This window comes from Lates calcarifer, linkage group LG16_LG22 (assembly GCF_001640805.2).
Source record: "Lates calcarifer isolate ASB-BC8 linkage group LG16_LG22, TLL_Latcal_v3, whole genome shotgun sequence".
NCBI lineage: Eukaryota > Metazoa > Chordata > Actinopteri > Centropomidae > Lates > Lates calcarifer.
The window spans coordinates 16,201,456-16,223,884 of record NC_066848.1 but is presented as its reverse complement, the minus strand read 5'-3'; the positions used below and the strand labels follow the sequence as shown (position 1 = coordinate 16,223,884).

Sequence of the window (22,429 nt, the reverse complement as noted above, 5' to 3'; positions counted from 1 at the left end):
CTTGCTTGTGCTCAGTGTCTCTGTCCCAAAATGGTCAGATGATCAACACAAAAAATTTAACCAGAAAACAGAGCAACAAAAACAGTTTCTGTATCTTTGCTAAACTGAAATGTATGTAAGATTTTACTAATGGAGTTAACTCATTGAATTCATCGCTAATTAGAGAAAATCACTGGGGGAAAAAGTGGGCGGCTGCTCCTGTCATATTTAATTTATGAATATATTTAGAGTTGGTAAAGATGAATTATTCTTACACATGTTAAATCTTCAGTGCAATTTGACACTTTTATCCATAGCCTGTGTTGTGTTTGTAACCAGGGATTGGTGTCTGTCAGTGCATTGCACATTTTATCACAACTATTACAATCTAATCACAGACATATACTCTGAATACTATTAGTTACTCCACAGAAATGACTTCATATTCAATCATCTATTTAATATTTGACCTGTAGGGAACAGTGATCAGCACTGATACATTTAACAGGCTACAAATAATTAAATGAGACTGTAACACAGTGGAGGAACACAACAGAGTACATTTACTGAAGTAATTTTAAAGTACTTGAGCATTTCCATTTTATGCCACTTTATACTTCTAATCCACTACATTTCTAATGGGAATACAGTACTTTTTATTGTTATTATTTATTTCTAACCATTATGTATTCAGGATAGTTACACAGTTACCACTGAGCAGCTCCACTGTTCTCTCCACACAGTCGGGGTAAGGAGCCTTGCTGGTGAGGAAGCAACACTTTTCCCAATCCTGCCTGTCCAGGAAAGTCCAGGAAGAGGCATGGATGGATTGTAAGTCAATGACCCCCTGGGCACAGACATGTAAAGGGCCCCTCACCCATCTTACATACTATCAAGAGGAAAATAAGTTCAGCTATTACATTTACACCGATATATATTTCATACATATCTTCATAACCTTAAAACAAAACAAATCTCACAAAAAATCCAGTGTTACAGAAGAACATACTTTTTTAACCAAAGCAAAAACACATTTCCTTCTGGAAATTGTTCACATTTATTTAACTAAAAATTCATCACAGTGATAAGAGACAGTCAGAAATGAGGACTGACAGAGAGGATTGAGACTTGTTCCAATGTTTGATTTAATCACAAAATCTCAAGAGCCAGTGAATCTTGTTTCATGTTTACCAGATGTCACTGAAGTCTCAGAGGAAATGTTTCCCTCTTCACAGGAGTGGAATCCCAACATGAAGCCTCAGCAGAGACCAAGATCAATTATTCCGGCAGATTAAAGAGGAAGAAATGGACTTCACAGCGACACTGGAGGCCGCTCCCTCCGACTGTGTGAAACAACTTTAGAATGAAACAGAAGGAGCTGCCAACTGTCAAGTCCCTTCATCTGCGGCTGCACATGTAAATAAAAGAGGAGGGAGAGGAGTGGAAGCTAGAGAAGACTCATCCAACTCACAGGGACCAACCAGTGACAATATTTGCAGCACCTGTGGAAACATGTTTGAGACTTATCCGCTCTGATGCAGCGTCTTCAGCAAACATTTCAGAAGCGGCAATGCAGTAGATATGATTGACCCAACGCTGTAACAGCTGAAGGATTCGAGGAAAAAAAAAAAACTTAAATCTACTGTTCACCATTCAACACAATGAGAGATCATGTCTTCAGCTCTGGGTTTGCTTGGTATATGGTTCACCTGTTTACAGAAACCACCATTTCTGTGCACAAGCCCAAAAATAATGTACCCAAATTGTTTTTTTAAAGAAGGTTACTGTTCTTCAACCCCTTTGATTATATATTATATGAAAGGGAACTGTTTAAATGTTATGCACAAAAAGTTTGAATGAGCATAACAGACACTAGGCCAAAATTACAGAGATACAAACATGGTAAAAATGTTTGTTGTTTTGTTTTTTTTGCTTTGCCCTTTTTTGCCATAAGAAGGGCTTGTGGTATAAGGTTTGTAGTAGCTCTTTGTTTTGGTGGAAAACACTTTGGAGCCACAGGCCAATGCTTCCCGTGAGTGGGATGGTGTGTTTGAGTTTACAAAATCTCACCTGCTTTTTTTTTTTTTTTTCAGTCTGTTTCAGTTGAGTTGTTCCTCTGCTTTGACACTTAATGTTGTCTCTGCTTATTTTAAAGGTGTCCATGAAAGAGAGGGGAGATGACACACCAGGCCTGAATGAGAATCAGAGGATCACAAAAAAAGAGTAAAAAGCAGCCAACAGGCCTTTACCCGAGGAAAAGGCACAGGTGTAAATGATAAAATTGATGATGGCTGGATTCCATTTAGCTGCTTTAGTTTTAGGGCCTTATATTGTGCCTGACTGGGTTGAGTGTTACACCGTCGTTGCTTTTTGGGACACTTGAATATAACAGAGCAACATTTCATCCTGCTATGACAAGTCAAAATGTCTAAAAGGTAATGGAGTAGAAGTTAAAGCCGCATAAAATGGAAATACTAAATTACAAGTAAACGAATGTGTCTGAATCCACCACTGAAAGTGATGTGATGTGAAGGGGTCCAGTTAAATCCAGAAGGAGGCAGTAATGCAACATGAACAGCTGTAAAACTTCCAAGAAGAAGAGGGAAAAGCGAAGCTACAGTGGGAGTGTACAGCTAGCGGACTCCCATTAGCACGCAGATAGTGTTTAGTTAGATGAAGTGAATAGTGATAATATGCCTCACTCCTGCGCTGTGAAGACTTGTCAAAATAAAGCGAGGACCGGCACCTGTTTGTCGTTTCACCGCCTTCCAGTGAGGGAACCTGAGCGGCTCAATCTGTGGCTGTTTGCCTTAAACATCGATATAAATACACCACAAGAGGAGTTGAGGAAATATATAGTGTGCTCAGAGCATTTCGTTCCGGAGGACTACACCGCTAACGGACAGCCGGGGACCGGTAGGATGCACCGTTTCCTGACATCGACGGCTGTACCGACTATGGGCGTTTCCTCCTGCTCACCACAACTAAGTGTACCGGAGGTGAGCTTTAATATTGATCATGTTTTATCATTTACATGCTTTTATTTTGTAGTAAACCTGACATGCTCTGCAGACACACATTACACAAATATTACATTATAAAAACAATGATAAGTGATATTTGGGTAATAGACAATTTGAAATACAGTCGTAGTGTCATAGCAAATTACATATGTAATTTTTTCCTTTCTTTTTTTTTTTGTGAAAGTTCTTTTTGCTTTTAACATTTTTTCCAAACATTTTATTTCATCAACAGTAAATGTAACATGTACAATAAAGCTATTATTTCCCTCAGTGATTAATCTCTGATTATTTTTCCATGTAATTGATAGTAGTAGTAGTAATAGTTTCATTTAATTGATTACCATCAGAAAATGAATGAAAATTAAAAATGTCATGATAATAATTTCACAGAGCCCAAGGTAATGATGCCTTTATATTGTCATATAGTATTAATAGTCCAAAAGACAAAGATATACAGTTTGCTGTACCTGAAGACAAAGAAAAGAAGTAATCACAAGCTGGATCCAGAGAAAACCTCAAAATCCTCCATGAACCTCTTCAAGAAACATGAGCTGGGGCCTCTGAATCAGCCCCCTCAGTCCCCTGAGCTGAACATTACTGAAAATCTGTGGGTAGATCTTAAACATGCTGTGCCTGCGAGACAGCCCTAAAAATATCTCAGAACATAAGTGATCTGCAGGAAGAGTGGGTGAAAATTCCTAAATCCAGAATAGAGAGACTCTTAGCTGGCAACAAAAAGTCTAGGGGGTTTACTATTTACTTCCTTTCAATTCAGAAATCAACAGAATACTTGTCTATTTGTTCATGGTCCAAAGTTTTGCATACATGATAGACTCCGTGTCAGAGGGTTGACATATGCCAGTTGTGATGCAAACTCCAATAAGTTGCCAGTTTGTTAGGTACCCACAGCAAGATGTAGTTTGTGGTGCTGTTGAATTCTATTGCATGATTAATCAATTAGTCAAGATACTCAAAATTAATCAGAAACTTTCTGATAGATTAAGAAAAAAGGGGGAAAAAAATGCAGGCTTCAGTTTCCACAGTGTGAAAATGTGCTGCATTTCTTTGTCTTATGTGATGTCTTTGGATTTTGGACTGTAGGTCAGAAAAATAAGACGTCTGCAACTTTTCATGAGGAGTTTACTTTGTCTTGCATACACCCTGTAATACACTCTGACAGAAAGTTATTTTCAACAGGATTCAGAAGACGACAGGACTAAACATGCATTTTTGAGTTCTCACTCCTCTGAAGGTAAGATATGAAATATGGGGGCTGCTTTTTTTCTATTATAAAGCTACAAATTTGTTTTAGTCCATTTTTGCCTTTATTGTAAATATAGTCAGGACATGAAACGTATTTACTTAGATATATTGTCTAGGCTTGTTTCAAGACGTGAAGTATTCTGCTTTCATTAAAATAAAATCAAGGAACTATGACTATACAAATACCTTTAGTTTTTCAGTGTATGTGCGTTCCTCTCTGCCCTTTAGACATCCAAGCTGGTTTCTGAGGAGCTGAAAGGTTCGTGCGCTGGAGGAAACAGAGATCCATCTACAGGTCAAAGAGGTGCTGCTGCAGCAGTGTGACGTTAAGGTGGAACAGGTTCCCAACCTGGAGGAAACAGAGATCAACCCACGGGTCAAAGAGGAGCAGGTGGATCAGTGTATCAGTCCAGACACGGAGGCTTCAAACAATGCTGAAGTCAGACATGTTAAATCAGAACCAACCACCAAATGTGAGCTCTTCCCATCATCCAATGCTGTGACTGTGGGTATCAATGATAGCACAGACGACAAATGGAATGAAAGTGACGGTTCTTCGTCGCCTCATCAGAGTAACGGCATCGAAGTCTTTGTGGAACTGGAGCAACCTCCGAGTGAAGAAAAGTCTTGTCATATTTGTGGTAAACATTTTAAGAGGGACTCTTATCTGATAAGGCATGTAGACAAGAGTCACAAAGGGCACAAAGCCTTTAAATGCCTGGAGTGTGGCAAGGAGTTCGACCAAAGATACCAGCTCGTTCTGCATGTTAGAAGTCACACAGGTGAAAAACCCTTCAGCTGTGATTACTGCAGTAAAACATTTGTTCAGAACTCAAGTCGTCTTGCCCACATGAGGGTGCACACGGGGGAAAAACCATATTTTTGTGCCAAATGTGGAAAAAGTTTTGCCACGAGCAATCATTTCAAATTCTGCAAAATGCAGAATGAGTGCAAAATCACACCAGAGAAAGGGAACACAGATGAGGATCACAAAGAGGAGAAGGCCTTTAAATGCATTGAGTGCAACAAGGAGTTCGATAAAAACCACCAGCTGGTTCGGCACGTGAGAGTCCACACGGGTGAGAGGCCCTTCAGCTGCGATTTCTGCGGCAAAACGTTCACTCAGAATTCTAACCGGGTTGTTCACATGAGACAGCACACTGGGGAGAAACCGTACTTTTGCAATAAATGTGGCAAGAGGTTTGCAAGCAGCCACCATCTCAAACTGTGCACAGGGACGCAACACAAAAGCTCAAGTAAGTTATTTCGCTGCACAACCTGTGGTAGGAACTTTCACACAGATTCAAACCTGAAGGTGCACATGGAAGTTCACGAGTCATGGCAACGACACATCAGTGAGAAACTGCAAGGACGCGAGTTGGAAGAAAGAAAACTTAAAGTGGTCTGAGAGATCATCAGGGCCTTCGTGACACAAATGCATTTTGAAGATATAAGATTATGATTTGAATAATTCATGTGTAGTAAATTATTTATTTTTTCTTTAATGGTGGAGGAATGAAGAAACTGTTTCAAATGACCTGCACTACCCCCTCTATGTTTTTCTTCTGTTATCCTCTCAGAATTATTTCCTCCAGGGAAAAGACAGATCATGAGGGAGTGGATGGGAAGAGGAACAGTGAAGCAGCTAAGCCACGATCCTTTGAACTACTCAGTTAGCCACATGTACTCAGTTTATAATTGGTGTTAACATGTCTAGCTGTAACATCACTGCAGTTACTTATAGCTGAGACAGTCTTCAAATACATATTACTACAAATCTGTTTTCCTCACAGAAATCAAAGCTAATCAAAGATCAGCATCCTTCAGGTTTATTTCTTCTCATGTTGTTTTACCTGGTAGAGACTTCAGTAGACTGTAGTGCCTTGCTTTGGATAATTCAAGTCATCTTAAATTGTTTAACTTAGTCAGGTCATATATGGTGATGATTTGTTATGTCGAACTGAGTCGACAGTTTCAGTGTGGTAGCTGGGCATTTGTGTTCAAATTACATACGCAATCTCACATGCTCCAAACCACTGAATGTCACCATTTCCAAGCCTTAAAAGACAGGGACACAATTTTTCAAGTGTCTTAAAACAACAGTTGCCCACACCTGTTCATACTGGCCATCACTAGATCGCATCCACAGATCCATCACCTCCAGTGTCAGTGATGGGGAACAAAAGCCACATTCCTTATTCTGTGCAAAAATGTACAGTTCTGTGTAAACGTTTAGACAACCCAGTAATTAAACAGTAATTATGGCATCATGGCAGTAACAGACTCCCACCAATCTGAAGAAGGGGAGAGGTCTGTCTCTGAAGGTACTTTGCAAAAGTCTTTACCTTTGTTTTGTCTTCTCTAGAGGGCTTTGGCTGGGTCAGAAATGGTTGTTGATGTGGGCCTTTAAAGCCCACACTGAATAGCTATGGCATGGTTTAACAGTGTACCTGGTCTTCACACAGTGCATGTAACAAAATGGAAAGAAACCAATTAATATTTTTATTGTCCACATTCTTACAAGGTGTTCTCAAAGTTTGACAGTGTTGATGTGGATGTTAACAGCTTTAAAACAACTAATTATTGCAAAGAAGGAAAATAAAGCAAACAAATTTCATTTTTTTTCATAATCTGTGATCTAGTCATTCTGCGTAACAGCTGTTGCAATGAATCAATAGAACGTATTGAAAACTAACCATCACTTCAGTATGTTCAGTAACTAGCAACACAGATTCAGTTGTATTCAAACATCTGGACACCCATGGTTAAATTACATAGTTTGCTGACTTTTGAAGTGATGAGAATTAAATACATCATCATCATCAAGTTGATGATGAGGTTTGATTTAGGAGGTTTCACACTCTTTCTGCAGATCATCTCATGCTCAGAGATAATTATAGACTGTCTGGCAGCACAGCATGTTTAAAAAACGAAGTCCTGACTTATCATCAGGGTGTCTAAACTTGTTTATTTTTCTGTCTTTTAAGGTGATAAATAAAAAGCAGAAAAGGTGATATTTAATGTTTGTTTTTGTCAGGGGTTGTATTCTTTCTTCGAAAGTGAACACAACGTGACCGAACTTGTGCAGACAACCACACACAGAGACACAACCATCCAGTACAGCAGGGGGCGCCAGTGAAAACAAATCCCGCGCGTGTTGGAGCTGAACTGGAAGCATTAAAACTCTCATTGCTGTCCCTCTGCTTAGTTTACCTCGTTAAATCAAACAGTTGTCACTATTTCTTTACTGTACAGTCCGTGTACAGACCTCCACTTGCGTAAACATCGGGTGAACCGGTGTTCCGCCATGTCGGGGACGCAGCTGCTCAGAGAGCTGGTCAACGAGCGGCTGGCGGCGGCTGCAGAGGAAATCTTTGGACTCGTTGAAAAGACGCTAGCAGAGTATCAGGATGAAGTTGTCCGCTCTAAGAAGGAAATCATCCAACTCAAACAGGAGATCGAGCAGCTGAGCGTTGTCAAAGCTGAAGCGTCATCATTCAGAGCAGGTGTGTGCCACCGCCTATGTAGCATGTGGTAGGTTGCTATGGTACAGCGTTGCCTAGGCAACAGATTGGTTCCAGCCACTGAAGATGAGGACAAGATGAAGTTAGCCAACACCCCACCACTCCACAAGTTATTGGATCAGGACACATTAACCTCCAAACTGAATGTGGGAAATCAGAGCATTTTTTTTCTTCTATATTTTGACCAAGTCACAGGAGGAAGTCATAGACAGCAAATGAACTACACAGGCTGTAAAAACAAAGTGAATTCTTCAGCTTTAAAAGTACTGAAAACACCACACCTGCCTTAAACCAGTGGTGGGAAGTAACTAAGTACATTTAGACCTACTCAAATACAGCTTTGTACTTCCTCTACTTTATACTTATACTTCACCACATTTACTTGACAGCTGGAGTTGATTAAGATCCTGCATTTAAAAAACTGCAGCTGACGATTGTTTCCATTATTGATTAATTTGATGATTATTTTCACAATCAATTCATCGTTTTGTCTATGAAATGTCAGAAAATAGTGAGAAATGCCTCTTATAATTTCACACTGCTGTTGGAAACATATTAAGATTGCTTGTTTTATTCAATCAACAGTCCAAAACCAAAAGATATTCAGTTTGGCATCACATTTAACAATGATGAGGAATCTGGAACCGGACACTTCTTAGTTAACTAATCGATTAAGTGACTGATCCATACTTGATTAGCTTAGTAAAATTTTGTAGATGAAACTTGGACAGTTTCTCACCTCCCCAGTTGGAGCTCCTCATCATATTTCAGGTTTCTATGAGTTGAAATGTTTTAAGCTTAATGAGATAACAACACACTTTTACTTTTGTTGCCTTAATTACATTTTACTGATAATGCTTATTTACTTTTATTTGAGTAGGAAGCAATACTTAAATTTGTTACGGTGTATTTTCATAGTGTTGCATTTTTCCTTGTACTTAAGTAAAGGATCTGAATACACCACCGACTAAAACGCTTCTTACTTGCACCTGTAGAAATACATTTGTGTCAGACATGTCTGGATTTTTATTTAACAGGTTATATCCTGGGTCTTCTCTGTTCTTTAGACTCCCAGTCAGTCTCTGAGGAAGCATTTCCTTCACAGCAGCCAGACCAGATTCCCATTGTAGAGGAGATTGAGACCCATGATGACCCTCACCAGGTGAAAGAGGAGCAGGTGGATCTCTGTATTATCCCAGACCTGGAGGCAGATTCTTCTGAGGATGAAAAAGTCAGACTTTATGGGTCAGAAACAACTACTCAGACAGACTGCCAGCTGTTCCCAAGTTTCAGCGCCATAACCGTGACACTGGACGATGATGATGAATGGAACGGGAGTGACAGCTCCTGTGGTCCGGGTCACGGCGACGCTTCTATAATGGAGCAGGAGCAAGCCCAGAGGGATGAGAAGGCTTGCCGTTTCTGTGGCAAGCAATTTAACAGGGACTCTGCTCTGATCAGACACATGGATGAGCACTCACACAGGAGAGAAGGCCTTTAAATGCTCTGAATGCGACAAGACGTTCGCTCGTAGGGACCATCTGGCCGTGCATTTAAGAATTCACACGGGGGAAAAGCCGCACAAGTGTCGTTTCTGTGGAAAATCATTTGCACAAAGTTCAAATCTCAACGTCCACTTGAGGATGCACACAGGGGAAAGGCCATATTTTTGCAAATCATGCGGCAAAATGGTCGCCCATACCTACCATCTCAAAACTTGTGGCATTATGGAGCCCAGGGGGGAAAAGCCATTTCACTGTCTGGTTTGTGGCAAAAAATTTCACACTGCTTCAAAACTGAGAGAGCATATGAAGATCCATGAAGCCAGGAAACCACACACGATTGTGTAGTCTATCTGATAGATCTGCCTTATCTATCTGATGATAAGACTCATAATTAGTCATTTCATTTCAAAACTTTCTTTGAATAAATCAGAAATGTAGGTGGTGATTCAGTTGTCTGGAACCTGACCGCCTCGCACAAGCTTTCTGTTTGAAAACCAATATAGAGACTGTTGAGAGGAAAAGGAGAAGCAATTACAGCTGTCAGAGAAAATGTTTCAGACCACAACCTTCCCACTGATGTTACAATAACTGAGGACTCAAGCTACTGCAACACGTACATGTACATGCAAGGATTGTTCTTGACACTGTTACCGTGGTGGTAACTTGGTCTGGATTCCTACAAAAATTGAGCTTTCTCTGTTGAAGTTTTGTTGTTTTCATGCATTTCAGATCTCAGCCATAAACACCACATAAACTTCTGGTCATTTTGCACTTCTTTGTTAATTAAATTAAATTTCTAATTTGTAATGATGAAGAGCTTATATGATAATTGTAGTGTTTAAGTAGTAAGTCTCCAACAATGAAAAGCATGGATCCAGCATTAGAGGCCAAAAATTCTATGGCTTCATTAACCTGTCATTACAGTCTGATTATTGTGCTTTTTTCTTTTATCATTAGTTTGTATCCATGTTTATCCTTGCTTACTTGCACTTCCACTGCTTGTTCAGCACTTGTTCTAAAACAAAACCAACCACTGTACTTGTCTGAAAAGGTTTTTACTCCACCCCAAAGAGGATATATATCATAACAGACAAGGACTCATTCAGCATACAGACATATGACATTATACAATATAAATGTTATCAAAGTGGATTAAGAAGAAAAATATGGGGGGCATAGATAAGAAAACAAAAAACACAAGGAGTGAAGGCTTCAAGGGGCACACTGTATATCAAAACAAGAAACAAGATATATCCATATCCCCACAAATCTGTCCTGCTATTTTACTATAATACATTCCTTTAAGTGATGAGATAGATAAGTAGAAATTATTTATGAACCAAACAAAGGAGGACTATTTCTCGGTTTGCTACAATGTAATATGATAAATACCCATGAGAATGATTAGATTAATAGTGTCAGAAATATATTTATTTTGTTTAATTTATCCATATAAAAAACTGTGATTAAATACCCAACAAAATCTTTTGGACTTAGATTTATTATCTACTTCTCTACTTCACCCTAAAATAAACATGTGTAGTACTACTACCACTACTACTTATATTTATGAAAATCATCATCACCATAACAGTAAAGAAGCAGAACAAACTTATATAAAGATATGGGGTCAAATTTCTCCAGTACACATAAAGCATCCTTGGACAACAACAAAGATCGTCTATTTTAAAGCAGACGTCGCTGTCTGCAAAGTGGAACCCGGGTATTTCCCGCATTTCCCCCTTCCTGGCGGTAATTACGGCTCCTGGAAACACGACATAGTGAGACCTCTCTACTTTTTGCGCATCCCAGTTTGTACTTAGCGGAGAATGATGTTGAAAGGTGATGGAGAGCAAAGCTGCGGCACTGAGAGAGAAGAAGTGAAGAGACGACAACGCGAATGAGTGTTGGTAAATTAAAAAAAAAGCCGGGTCACTGTATTTCAAGCTAGCAGTTTAAACAGCATGCCAGTGTTTTTGACAGATAGCCTGGGTAGCGTTAGTGGCTTCACTAGCTAGCCTTTGGTCATGTTAGCTAATCAGTAGTTGTGTTGTAACGAGATAGCAGAATGCGACTCGCGATGTGGATTTTGCTCCATATTTTAACCTAACGTAAAACTAATTAGCCGTTAACAGTTAGCTCTACAGCGACAGTGCACAGCTCATTAGCAGCTTGTGTTTACATGGCTTCACATTCAGCCGTTCATGTAATGGCATGACACCTGTCTGTCCTGGATAGAGAGACGGGAGAAAATGGCAGTTGTTGTTGGCTTTACCGACTCTTCACTAAACAACTGTCAATCTATTGTGTAAATATACCTGTTAGTTTATGTATTTTTTGTCACGCAAGGCAGTAGCTCCTGTGTGTTTGTGTTAATGATGTAACACAGGCACTAATCTATGTTGCTGAAGTGGCTGCAGCAGGCGTCAGACTTGGTTTGAATTAAGTAGCACAAAGCTGCGGATAATGTTTCCTGTATCGGTTTACTGACCGGGGACAGCACTGGCTACTTTTTCCACTTCAGGATCAGGGACACAAGGGGAATCATCAAGCTGGTAACTATCGCAGTTAGATGTAAACATTTTGCCAAATATTTTTAAGATACACAAAAGAAGATATACAAGGGTTTGTGCAATAGGTTTACACAAAGTCTAGATTTTTTCAGATTCCTGTGGAAAAATCATGTGCATCTTCCTCAGTTTTTCACAAAGCCAGCAGAAAGTCTAAACTGAACCAAAACCGCTCAGTGCCTCAGGAAGTGAATTCGTTACCAACTTATGCTTATATGTTTGCTTTCTAGGGGGATTTTAACTTTTAGACATGCATCTGATATATATGATACAATTACATATTCTACTATTGTCTGTGTTACATGAGGGTTTAACATTGTGATATATGGCATAAAACCCAATTATGATGTGGGTTAAGTGGGTTTGTATAGGGCTGTACCTGATGCTGCACCTTATTTTCATTTTTGATTAATGTTACATTTAATTCCTTGTGTAATCACTTTCTCTATAAAATTACATCAGTGACATCCTCAGATTGATTGTTTTGTCCAACCAACAGTTCAAAACCCAAACATATTACAAATCCTCACATTTGAGAAGCTGGAACTAGCTGATGTCTGCCATTTCCAGTTGTTCAATGAAATGATACATTGATTATTAAAACAGTTGCAGATTAGTTTTCTTATGATCGACTAGTCATTTATTGACCAATCTTTAGTTGCCTTAAAGTGAATCAATAAAGTCAATAAACCAAACCTAAAACCAATAGGCAAGTAATGTAAACATTCCAAAAAAATTAGTAATGTTACAACCAGTCCTTTTGGCATTCTAAGCATTTGTCCATGGAGGTATTTAATATGCTGTCAGTATGCAACATGACGTCAGTTGAGGAGGTCTTGAAGGTTTTTGCTAGTGTCAGCTAGCAAGGCAATGAGCTTCTTATCAAGGGGATGGCACCACCTCACTGTTGGCTTAAGCCAGGCTAATTTTTCCAACAGTCTGGGCAAAAGTAAAAAATGTTCCACAAGCAGTATTTGACCAGCATTTCTTTCTTAATACTCTCAAGAGACGTAAAAAAGACTGACAGTCTTGTGCTCAGCAGTTACCACCATCAACACACTGAAATATTTTCTCTGTTCATGATGCTCCTCTTCCTGTCCTCTTCAGGTCCTGCTAGGAGAACCCATGGAGCCATACATCATGCCGTTGCACTCCTCCTCCCCCCCTCCGCTGGATGATGATGGTGATGGGGAGGCCGGATCGGAGGACGACGAGTTTGGAAATTTTGGGGGATTTTCTGCTGCGGTGTCCCACTCCCCTCCAGGCTTCGCTGATTCCGCTGAGCTGCCATCCCGCCTCAGACAGCCTTCTCTTCCCACAAAGCCAGCCACCCTTCAGCCCAGCTGCAGCTTTAATCGCCCTGTTGAACAATCCCAACCTGCAACCACTGTGAACTCCAGGGGCCAGAAAGACATGGAAGAGCAGGATTGTAATGCTGAATCATCTTTGCACCTCACAAACGGATATGCTGAAGGAGACTCTGGGGCCCAAGGTGCTTCTGTAGTGGGTGCTTGCTCGCCCAAGGAGGAAACAGGGTTTGCTGATTTCACTGTGTTTAGAGAGCAGGCAGTACACCCCTGGTGCTGTGGTTTCTCTCCCATACGCAGCACAGAGCAGTGGGCTGGCCGAGTAGAAGGGACAAAGCAAATCTGTGACCCAGGTCATGAGGTTATCATGGACTCTGAGCCCAGATCTAATTGTGCATATAAGGCAAAAGAAAATGTTTGCACTAAGGTCAAGCACTGTGAGAAAAGAGATGCGGCGCTCGTGCAACCATCTCAGGACCACCATCAGCCTCAGGAAGCTGCAGCAGCTTTGGGGTTTCCATCTGAACAGCCTCATGTTGGGGAGGAGGATGCAGGCAAGCATGGGCCGAGTTGGAGGGAAAGAAGGCAGAGTTTGAATTCTTTACAAACCTCAGAGGGACACGAGGATGAAGATTCAGAGAGAGATGGAGAGAAGAACATTTCTACTGTCCCACAAACATTCAGTGTGTATGAGTCTGCTTCAGAGGACCTGGCATCCTTCTGTGATGATTTGTCATTTGAGGGTGCTTCTGCTGACTTGGAACCAAATGTTTCATCTCTTGCTTCCCAAGAGGATCAGAGTGACTGGGACCAGACTGATGATGAGGATGAAGACCTGGGACGCTGCAGGCATTCTGACTCTTTTGTTGACAGCAGCGCGGCAAATCTGCCTGAGACAGAGAAGGGTTTTCATAATCGCGACCAATCTCCGACTCAGGAAACTTCCGCTACCTCTAGCCAGTCACATTCTGCAACGTATACAGAAGGCGAACTTGCCGACTCCAATGACGGCAGTTCAGAGCATCACAGGGACCAAAAAAGTGCCCAAACAGCTGATGTGAGGGCGCAGAGTCTAGGTGGCCTCCCACCGAGTGACAGCTTTGCAGATTTCTGCTCGGCACCCACGCAGGAGGATGGAGAAGGGTCGTGGGCGGAGTTCCAGGACCAGAGAGCTTGGGACGAGGGAAAAACTTGGACGCAGTTCAGAGAGCAAGTCAGCAGCCTTCAGACTGATGGGGATGCTGAGGAAGTGCAGGACAGGGTGGGACAATATGGAGATTTAAGGAAGAAACAGCTGTCAGGTGGGAGACATCACTGAAAATAACAATTAAATCTTGAAATGAGTCAAACTGTCAGTACATGTATCTAAACTCCTGGATTGATCTTTCCTTTTTTTTCTGATCAGGCGTCACTGTCCTGCCGAGTACAGCAGCTCCTCTGGGCCAGTTTCCCAGAGGTGGTGGTCCCTGCTGTGGACGGTGAGGAGGAGGTGCTCAGCCTCGGTGCCCTGCTTTACACCCGACACACCTCTAAGAATGAAGAGGAGAAGATGCCAGAACTCAGTGGTGCTCAGTGGTGAGGATAACCTACTGAATTAGGAGAAGTGGTGTTGTCAGTAGTAACAGTTGTTGACTTCTTAGCATGATGGATTTACTCTCATTTTCTTAGGGTTCAACAGAGCCTGTGGTGGCCACACCGAGATGCCCACAGTGCAGTTGGCCTTCAGTTTCAGTGGAGTGGCTCCCATATCGAACAGGACTCTGCTCAGGTGCCTCGGCGTGGACACAAGGAACATTGTGAGTCTCGCAAAACATAAAAACTACTATTTATCAGTAATCCTAACAGCACCATCACCAGTAGCTGAGTTAAAAGCTGAAACTGCTCCTTTAGTGATACATCAGTTCAGTTTGCTGCTAGGAAATAGGGCAGAAAAATCTGGATTGGCAGAAGTTGGTTGTAAGTGGCTTTAGATAAAAATGATGCTGAACCAGACTCCAAGCAAGTTCTACACTTTTGGGCTTCGTCGTTTTGAGAATATTCCTAAAATTTAAAATCTGTTTTTACTTTGTGTATCTTTGCCCGAAAGGTGTTCATTGGCATGAAGAAGCAGCCAGTGGCCGTGCCTGCTTTTGCATCCAGCCTGGTGAGTCAGCTGCAGGAAATGTGAACAAAAATAGCTTGTTTTTAACTGGAAGAGGCATTGTAATATTGTAAGATGACCAGTTTCAGTGGTGTGTGATAGAAGACTGTACAAAAAATATTTGTTGTGTAAATACAGTGAGTCATGACAGCTTCAGTGCTTTATTTTGTCACTTTTATATTGTCTCTGTAAAGGTTCTGTATTCTGTGTTCCCACCACTGACAGTCATGTGTCCTCTTATGAATTTCCATCCCATTTAACATCTGTCAGGGAATGCTAGAGCCCACCAAAGATTCTGTGCCAGCTGTCTGTTCTCCAGGATACACAGCAGCACAAGCACAAGCACCTCCAGGGCCCCAGGATATACCAGGCCCCTCAATAGACTCAACACAGGTAAACTGGTCAATTTGATTTGATTTGACTAATTTAAAAGAGACCATAGCATAACACATGAACACATTAAATTGAAATGATGTTTACTTCTCTCTCTATAGGAGGCACTCCCCTCCAGCCAGCTGGATTGGAGCAGCCGTGGCCTTAGCAGCTCTCAGGACGGTACGTCCCCTCGCCGAGCCCCTCACTTCTGGGGCCGGAAGTAGACTACCAGCCATCCCCTTACATGGCTTCTTCTAATGAGCCAAAACTTTTGAGAGTTTATTCTGGGCTCCTCTGGACTCCCCCTCACCTCCTCCAGGGCATGACTGCTTCTTTTAATTTACATTGTGTTTCCCCTCCACTCAGTCAGCAGAAGTGGGAGACCACAACATTTTTTGAAAATAAGACATTATGATTCTATTGAATTTCCTCTATGAATCACAGTGTTAGACCCAGTGTTCTGAAATCATGTTGATGTCATAATTTATTTCTGAGAGAAAACTTTCAGAGGTATAATGTCCAACAGATCCAAAACTGGGACCAAAAGTAAAACAGATGTGCAACCAAACAGAAAAATCACAGTTATTCTAAAACATTAACAGGGGAAACACTGTACCGGCTTCCCTTTTCTCCCTCCTTCAGTTACTCTAGTGGTCTTATCTTTATCTGCTGTCACCCTTTAGAAAGAATTTATCTCAGTATTTATCAGTCCAAGTTGTGATGGGGAAAACCTGTGGTGTCTGTCTTGAAGTGGTGCCTATAGGGGTGAAGGCTACTAAGGACCATTTTTGTTTTATATTTTGATAACATTTTGCCCAGTGCATGGCTAAACGCACTTAGACTTAACACTAGAAATCATCCAAATTGTGGCTTTATGTCTTTACTTTTTGATGGAAACTTTTTTTGTTCATCTTTGCTTGTAAAGGGTTTGTTGCCCTCAATTACGTTAGTCATCTTTCAGAATTCAAAAACAACAGTGTTATTCTTTGCTCAGGAGAATTTTATTTTTCAGATTCAGATTTAGTACAATTGTGTTTGTATAGAGAGAGCTTCTTCCTAATTGATCATAGTGAATTCTTAAAGTAATCATTAAGTAGGTCTAATTTGCAATTTATAACAGTGAGAGACAATGAAACTTGTAGTAGTATAATCTGTTTTGCTGCTGCATGTGTTTGAAGTGGGTAACATGAAAGTATGCTAAATATTTGTTAATGATAAAGAAGTAACTTGCACCTAGATGATTTGACTCCACCGGTGTATACAACACTAACATTTAGATCCAATAAGCACCTTGCTGAGTTAAGAAAGCACTTTCTCTGCTCTATTTTTCAGTTTTTGACGACATTATTTATGCTCCATTTTGAATCTCACTCTTTTGATCCATTCATATATACAACCCAAGACAAATACTTGGTGATGAAATTACTTAAGCATAAAGGCATAATAACTGACAACAGAAGAGTGTTAAAAACATGCACGGTAGAGGGTAGTGAATTCTCAGTACAGCAAAAAGGTCAAAACATAATTATTGTATTTATTGTTGGAACAAACTGAAAGAATTTAAATGACTTTAGGTCAAACTCAGCAATCAGCTATATAGATGCACTTCATATATTTTAAATTATTTGTTTGTAGTCTGTTTTATCTATTTCTGAAATTCATCATTTTGGTTGGTTATGGTGTATCTTTGATTTATTCTGTGTTTATGTTAACATGTCCAGGAGGACTACTGTCATTATGGAAAGGAAAGATGTGTCTTAGACATTATTTCACAAGATTAAAAAAATGGTGACACAGCCAAAGGAAGTTGAGAATTTTGCTGTCAGTTTATGCTGCTTTTCTGGTTTTCAGCTTTTTTTACTCCCTGTGCACTGAAGTTGATACTATATCAGCATGCTGTGGAGTGTTTGATTCTAAAGCACTTCATTTTGAGAAAATAACTGATACCTGAAATCCACTTTTTCAGTATTTGATTACCAATCAAAGGTGTTTCTACAATATTTCTGTAACTGTAATTATAGTATTTCACAATGAGTTGTGCCTTTCTGCCAACAGTTATTTTCTAAAAAAGTTCAAGTTTTTTTTTTATTTATTATTTTGTCTTTTTCCCCAAATGGTGAAATTATCTTTGGACTTATAGGTTATTTTTTATTTATTCAGATTTGCTGCTCAAATCCAGATTTAATGCACTGCAATAAGGACTTGTGGGAAATCCCTGTAAATACTGAAATAAATCAGTTGATCCTTTCTGCTTTGTTTCCTTCCCTCAGCTTTTCTCTCTTGCCAGAAGCAGCATCACTTTTCTCTGTGGTTGAATGCAAAGTTGGAGTATTCAAACAACTACACAGCCCACAGGGATTTATGTCAGTTATGTCATACTTCTAAGATACTGCTAAACTTACCCTAGATAATTGAACATCTCTGCAAATAATATGTCTCATATTTGAAAAAAGCTGCATAAACCTTGACAAATTTGAAAGTGAAAAAATCTAGCAGTGTTGAGAAAGAAGTGGGCTTATCATTCCGTAGCCCACTTCTCAACTCTATTTTAGGCCTGTGGCTCCAGACTTAATATTTTTGCTTACCTCTAGTTGACCTTCTCACCTTGCACTGATGTAATAATGTCCTCCAGATGTTGCCAGTACACCGTGACATCACTATTAGGTGTGGTTACAGGTGCAACAGAGAACACCTCTACCACACATCACTTACATTCAACCAGAGAGGTAGTGAAACATGCTTTTCAGCCTGGTATTAATTTACCCTTTAAGGAAGTCTAATATTTATATAGTTGCATGCAATTGAGGTGGAAGTCGTACTTTGGATCTGACTTCTGCTATATCTTGTGTTCCATCCAGATTTCCATCAAGATTTAGCAAGAACTGCATTCAGACAATAAATGGAAGGAAAGGAAGAGTTGGCATTGGAAAATATACTGGGGTTATTTGAGTCTTTTGTCATGTTCATAATGTGCATAACCATGGTGGTGTAGATATTTCATGGTTAAGGGGCCTTTGAATCTGAATATAAAGAGAAGTTGGACTCCATTGGCTTTGCATTGCTCTCTCACTCTCGTAATCTTCCCACTCTCTCAGTAAAAGGAGAAAGCATCAGCCAGAAGAGCATGCTTTTTCTCCTTTTATAAATAAGAAGTCAAGTTCCCCCATCCCACATCTCCTTACCTGCTGTCTCCCCTTGCAAGCACAGGCTGCACTGCTCTCAACCTGGATTATTTTGGTCCTGAGGAGGAGAGCAGATCCAGCAGCAGCAGCCGTAGCAACAGTCCTCCACCAGGTCAGCATGTGAAACTGCAGGATTTTGTAAACTCTTCATCAGGTTTGCTGTGATGATACTAATGTCAAGCAAGTCAGTCTACTGTTGCTAAATTTTAGCTTGTGTGAGCATGTGAGTCCTCTTGATACTCAGTGGGTGCTCTTTTGTAACATGTTTTATATGTTTGTTATACACGCTCACGTGTAAAGGAGTTGACCGTGAGCTATATGAGTTGACCATCAGCAAACTGGAAACCAGCACTAACAGCTGCCACCTAGAAGACACTTTGAATCGCCTGATGTCCAATGCAGAGAGGACCAGCACTTCAGTCAGGTCAGCTCAGGTGTTACATCTGTGTACTTTGCATATTTTGTCTTTATTTTACCATTATGGTAAATAAGGAATTCATACAGTGAGCAATAAATCAATCTTTAAATACTCATGCTGTGTGTTCTTCATAAGGAAACCTCAAGAGGATGAAGAGCTGAGTGCGGAGGCTGGCAGGGTGATCGCTGGACTTCCTAACCTGTCCTTCATGATGGCCAAGGTCCTCATGTTCCCAAGCATCCTCGTACCCAAAGAATGCAGTTCCTCAAACTTAGAGTGATGTCTTTTCCAAACACACATTTATGTTGCCCTTACGCATTCAAATACTCCATAGGTCTGAAGGACAGAAGTTAATCTTCCTGCTTTGGTCAAAATACTCCACCTGCTGGCTATCTTTAGCCTCAACCCCCCAAAAAACCATAAGGCTCAATAACCTCATGTGTATCAGCTCATAATTTACTTTCAGTGAACAATCATCTACAAAGTGCAAAAAAGTAGGTCTGCAGTCTTTATTTTTTAACTAAGTGTGTGGTTTATTTTAGTTTAAACTGACCCCCCCCCACACACACACACATATGTGCATTTATTCACTCTAGAGACTGTTACAAACAAACTCACTAACTTAAACTATGTTTGGCTCTGTATTTATTTATTTACTATTAGACAAAAAATACAGACAGATGTTATCTATACTTATATGATAGGGGAGACATAAAGACAAGTAAAGTGGCCTTCATGAAGATGTGTGTGAAACTATTTTTACCCTCTATGGAAATGTTGTTTTTATTTCAAGGTTACAGAGTGTCAGCCTGTTCTGGTTTTCGATTCCAATTTTATCTTTTTTTTTTTTTTCTCAAATTAATATAATTCCATAAAACGTTTGAGAGTAATCTCAGTAAACTGATTTGAAGCGCTGTAAAAGACAGCAAAAAATAAAACGACTGAAACTCCTCCAGTATAACTCCTATATTTGTTGTTATCTTCATTTACTCGTTTCTTGATCAATTACACTACACATGACTAATCCTGAGGTTTGAGCAGTTACACCATTTACCACTTGTAAAAGTAAAACTTTTGGTCACAATGTTCCCCTAATATCTACTTAATACTACTAATCTTTCTCATCGTGCATGGACTGACTTATCTCTTTATTGAAGAGGTTTTACACTTCCCTATCAGAGACCATGGATGGATTACTGAATGGGTTTGACAGGCACAGAGGTCAAAGGGGTCAGGTGTTTTTACCTGTAAAATGTCTATGGAAGAAATGCAAACGCAAAAAGATTCAGAAAATAACTACAGAGGCACAAAATAACTGCAAAGAGACACAAAATTAATATAAAAAGGCATAAAGTGACTGCAAGGAGACACAAAACAACCATAAAGAGACAAAATGACCACAAAGTGACATTAAGCTACACCACAGAGACACAAAATGACTACAGAGACACAAAACAACTAAAGTGATACACAATGACTAGGGATATAAATGACTAAATGGAGACTCAAAATGTCTTTACATATAGAATGAAAGGAGACAAAACAAGGAGACACGAAACGACTATGAAGATACACAGTCACTACAAAAGCATCTCTTTCAGACGTCAGGGCCAATGCATACACTTCTTTTTACAAGCTGAAAGTGGAGGCTGGATTGCATTTCATACACGGAAGAGATAATTTAGTTTCTAGCGACGAGATCGCTCCATTCATTTGTTGAGACTGTGATGTAAATCTAATGATGTGAGGACTGTGAATCTGAACACATTGATCTTGGAGGCAGTGACTGTCATTTGAACGACTCCGTCACCGGATGAACACCCTTCCCTTCCTCCTCTCGGCCGGGTTGGTGTGTCTTCCTTCCGGCTTGCCGAAGAAAGTTGAGGGAGGTTCAGCGGCAACTGGGCTTTTACATAATGGACAGCCAGGGAAGGAAAGTGGTGGTCTGTGACAATGGGACCGGGGTAGGTTTACCACTTTAGTCTGACTTGCTATCAAGAAATGGCTTTGTTTAAACGGTGCCGTTTATGTCGAAGTATTTGCTGAAACAGGAAGTGGGGGTGTCAGCGTCCAAGCTAGCTAGCGTTAACTGGGTGGGTAGCTAGCCTGCCTGTTAGCCAGCTAATTTTCATTCATCCAGACCCTTCACGGAAATAGCACGAAGAGTGGGTGTTATTGTCAGGGTGAAAGCTGAATACACAGCACTGGGTATAAGCTCTCACAGCTGCATACACCCCAAAATTAAGCAACGGCTCATTGGCTACCAACGGTTATTAAGCTAAGGCAGCTAGCTAGCCTGCTAGCTTTTAACAGCTGACTGTCTGGTTTTTCCTGTCACTCATTTCAGTGATTTGTGTAACAAAAGACACGTATTTTGCAGATTCATTGTTACTGTTTTGCATTTGGTTCAATCACCAAGCACACCAGCAGGGTATTTCTTCAAATACCCGGCGTCAGGTAGGTGTAATGTTAGCTAGGCCGTGTCAGGTGAATTGAGGAACCACCTTTAAAATGTGTTTTCCCGTACAGCAGCAACTTCACGGAGAGAAATGGCACCTAACTCCGTTTTACTAAGGTTTAGACCATTGCAATATCACAGAAAGTGTCGAAGGTTATTCAGTCAAGTTATGTACTAAAGTATACATTTATGGTACTTATATTTCCATTGTCTGATACTTTGTCCTTCATCAGATTTCAGAAGGAAATTCTGTACTGTTTACTCCACTGCATTCATTTAATGGACTATGGTTACCTTTCACAGTTGAGATTATATATAGGCAAATATAGTCAGGTCAAATATACTGTATCATACATTTACCTCAAAGGGCTTATAATACACTTAAATAAACAGTGGTTGCCAGCCTTTTTGGCCCCTTACAAAAATGCAGTTTTGTACATTTCAGTTTCACCAAAGAGTCATTTCACCTTCTAAACTTCACACATGGTTGCATTTAAATTAAAATTTGAAACTGGCAAGGTAAATTATTTATTTAAAAAAAAAAAGTCCAAAAATTTGAAATTTGAGAAAATTAAAAATGATCAGAAAACATTTGGAGCAGCCTACACTGTGAACCACTAGACTAAACTACTAACTCTGTGTAGAGTAGTTATCATCTGCTTCACCTCAGTCAGCTACATCATTA

At 40.2% G+C, this 22,429-nt stretch overlaps 3 protein-coding genes across 3 annotated transcripts; all 3 read left to right on the top strand.

Annotated features, from left to right (window-relative positions):
• Nucleotides 1-4,524: 4,524 nt before the first annotated feature.
• LOC127138953 (zinc finger protein 239) lies at nucleotides 4,525-7,290 on the top strand (the record flags this gene model as incomplete). Its single annotated transcript, XM_051076647.1, has 1 exon — nucleotides 4,525-7,290. A coding segment is annotated over one exon (1,149 nt), but the record flags the coding sequence as incomplete, so codon positions are not given.
• Nucleotides 7,291-7,368: 78 nt separating this feature from the next.
• LOC108873092 (uncharacterized) lies at nucleotides 7,369-9,290 on the top strand. Its single transcript, XM_018661219.2, has 2 exons — nucleotides 7,369-7,771; nucleotides 8,857-9,290. Exons 1-2 carry the CDS (start codon nucleotides 7,573-7,575, stop codon nucleotides 9,288-9,290), a joined length of 633 nt encoding a protein of 210 aa, XP_018516735.2. The 5' UTR covers nucleotides 7,369-7,572.
• A 1,749-nt stretch (nucleotides 9,291-11,039) lies between these two features.
• On the top strand, nucleotides 11,040-20,253 carry aftphb (aftiphilin b). Its single transcript, XM_018661455.2, has 10 exons — nucleotides 11,040-11,204; nucleotides 12,972-14,472; nucleotides 14,577-14,746; nucleotides 14,840-14,967; nucleotides 15,258-15,314; nucleotides 15,582-15,704; nucleotides 15,806-15,866; nucleotides 18,894-18,980; nucleotides 19,169-19,292; nucleotides 19,422-20,253. The coding sequence occupies exons 3-10, from the start codon at nucleotides 14,707-14,709 to the stop codon at nucleotides 19,564-19,566; spliced, it is 765 nt and encodes a 254-aa protein (XP_018516971.1). The 5' UTR covers nucleotides 11,040-11,204; nucleotides 12,972-14,472; nucleotides 14,577-14,706; the 3' UTR covers nucleotides 19,567-20,253.
• Nucleotides 20,254-22,429: the final 2,176 nt, after the last annotated feature.

Bases quoted from the DNA above. Each gene is read 5' to 3' on its own strand.
- LOC108873092 (XM_018661219.2), top strand. From the start codon at position 7,573: ATGTCGGGGACGCAGCTGCTCAGAGAGCTGGTCAACGAGCGGCTGGCG. The intron at 7,772-8,856 runs GTGTGTGCCACC...TCTGTTCTTTAG, and splicing joins AGCGTCATCATTCAGAGCAG to ACTCCCAGTCAGTCTCTGAG.
- aftphb (XM_018661455.2), top strand. From the start codon at position 14,707: ATGAAGAGGAGAAGATGCCAGAACTCAGTGGTGCTCAGTG. The intron at 15,705-15,805 runs GTAAACTGGTCA...CTCTCTCTATAG, and splicing joins CCTCAATAGACTCAACACAG to GAGGCACTCCCCTCCAGCCA. The intron at 19,293-19,421 runs GTCAGCTCAGGT...GTTCTTCATAAG, and splicing joins AGGACCAGCACTTCAGTCAG to GAAACCTCAAGAGGATGAAG.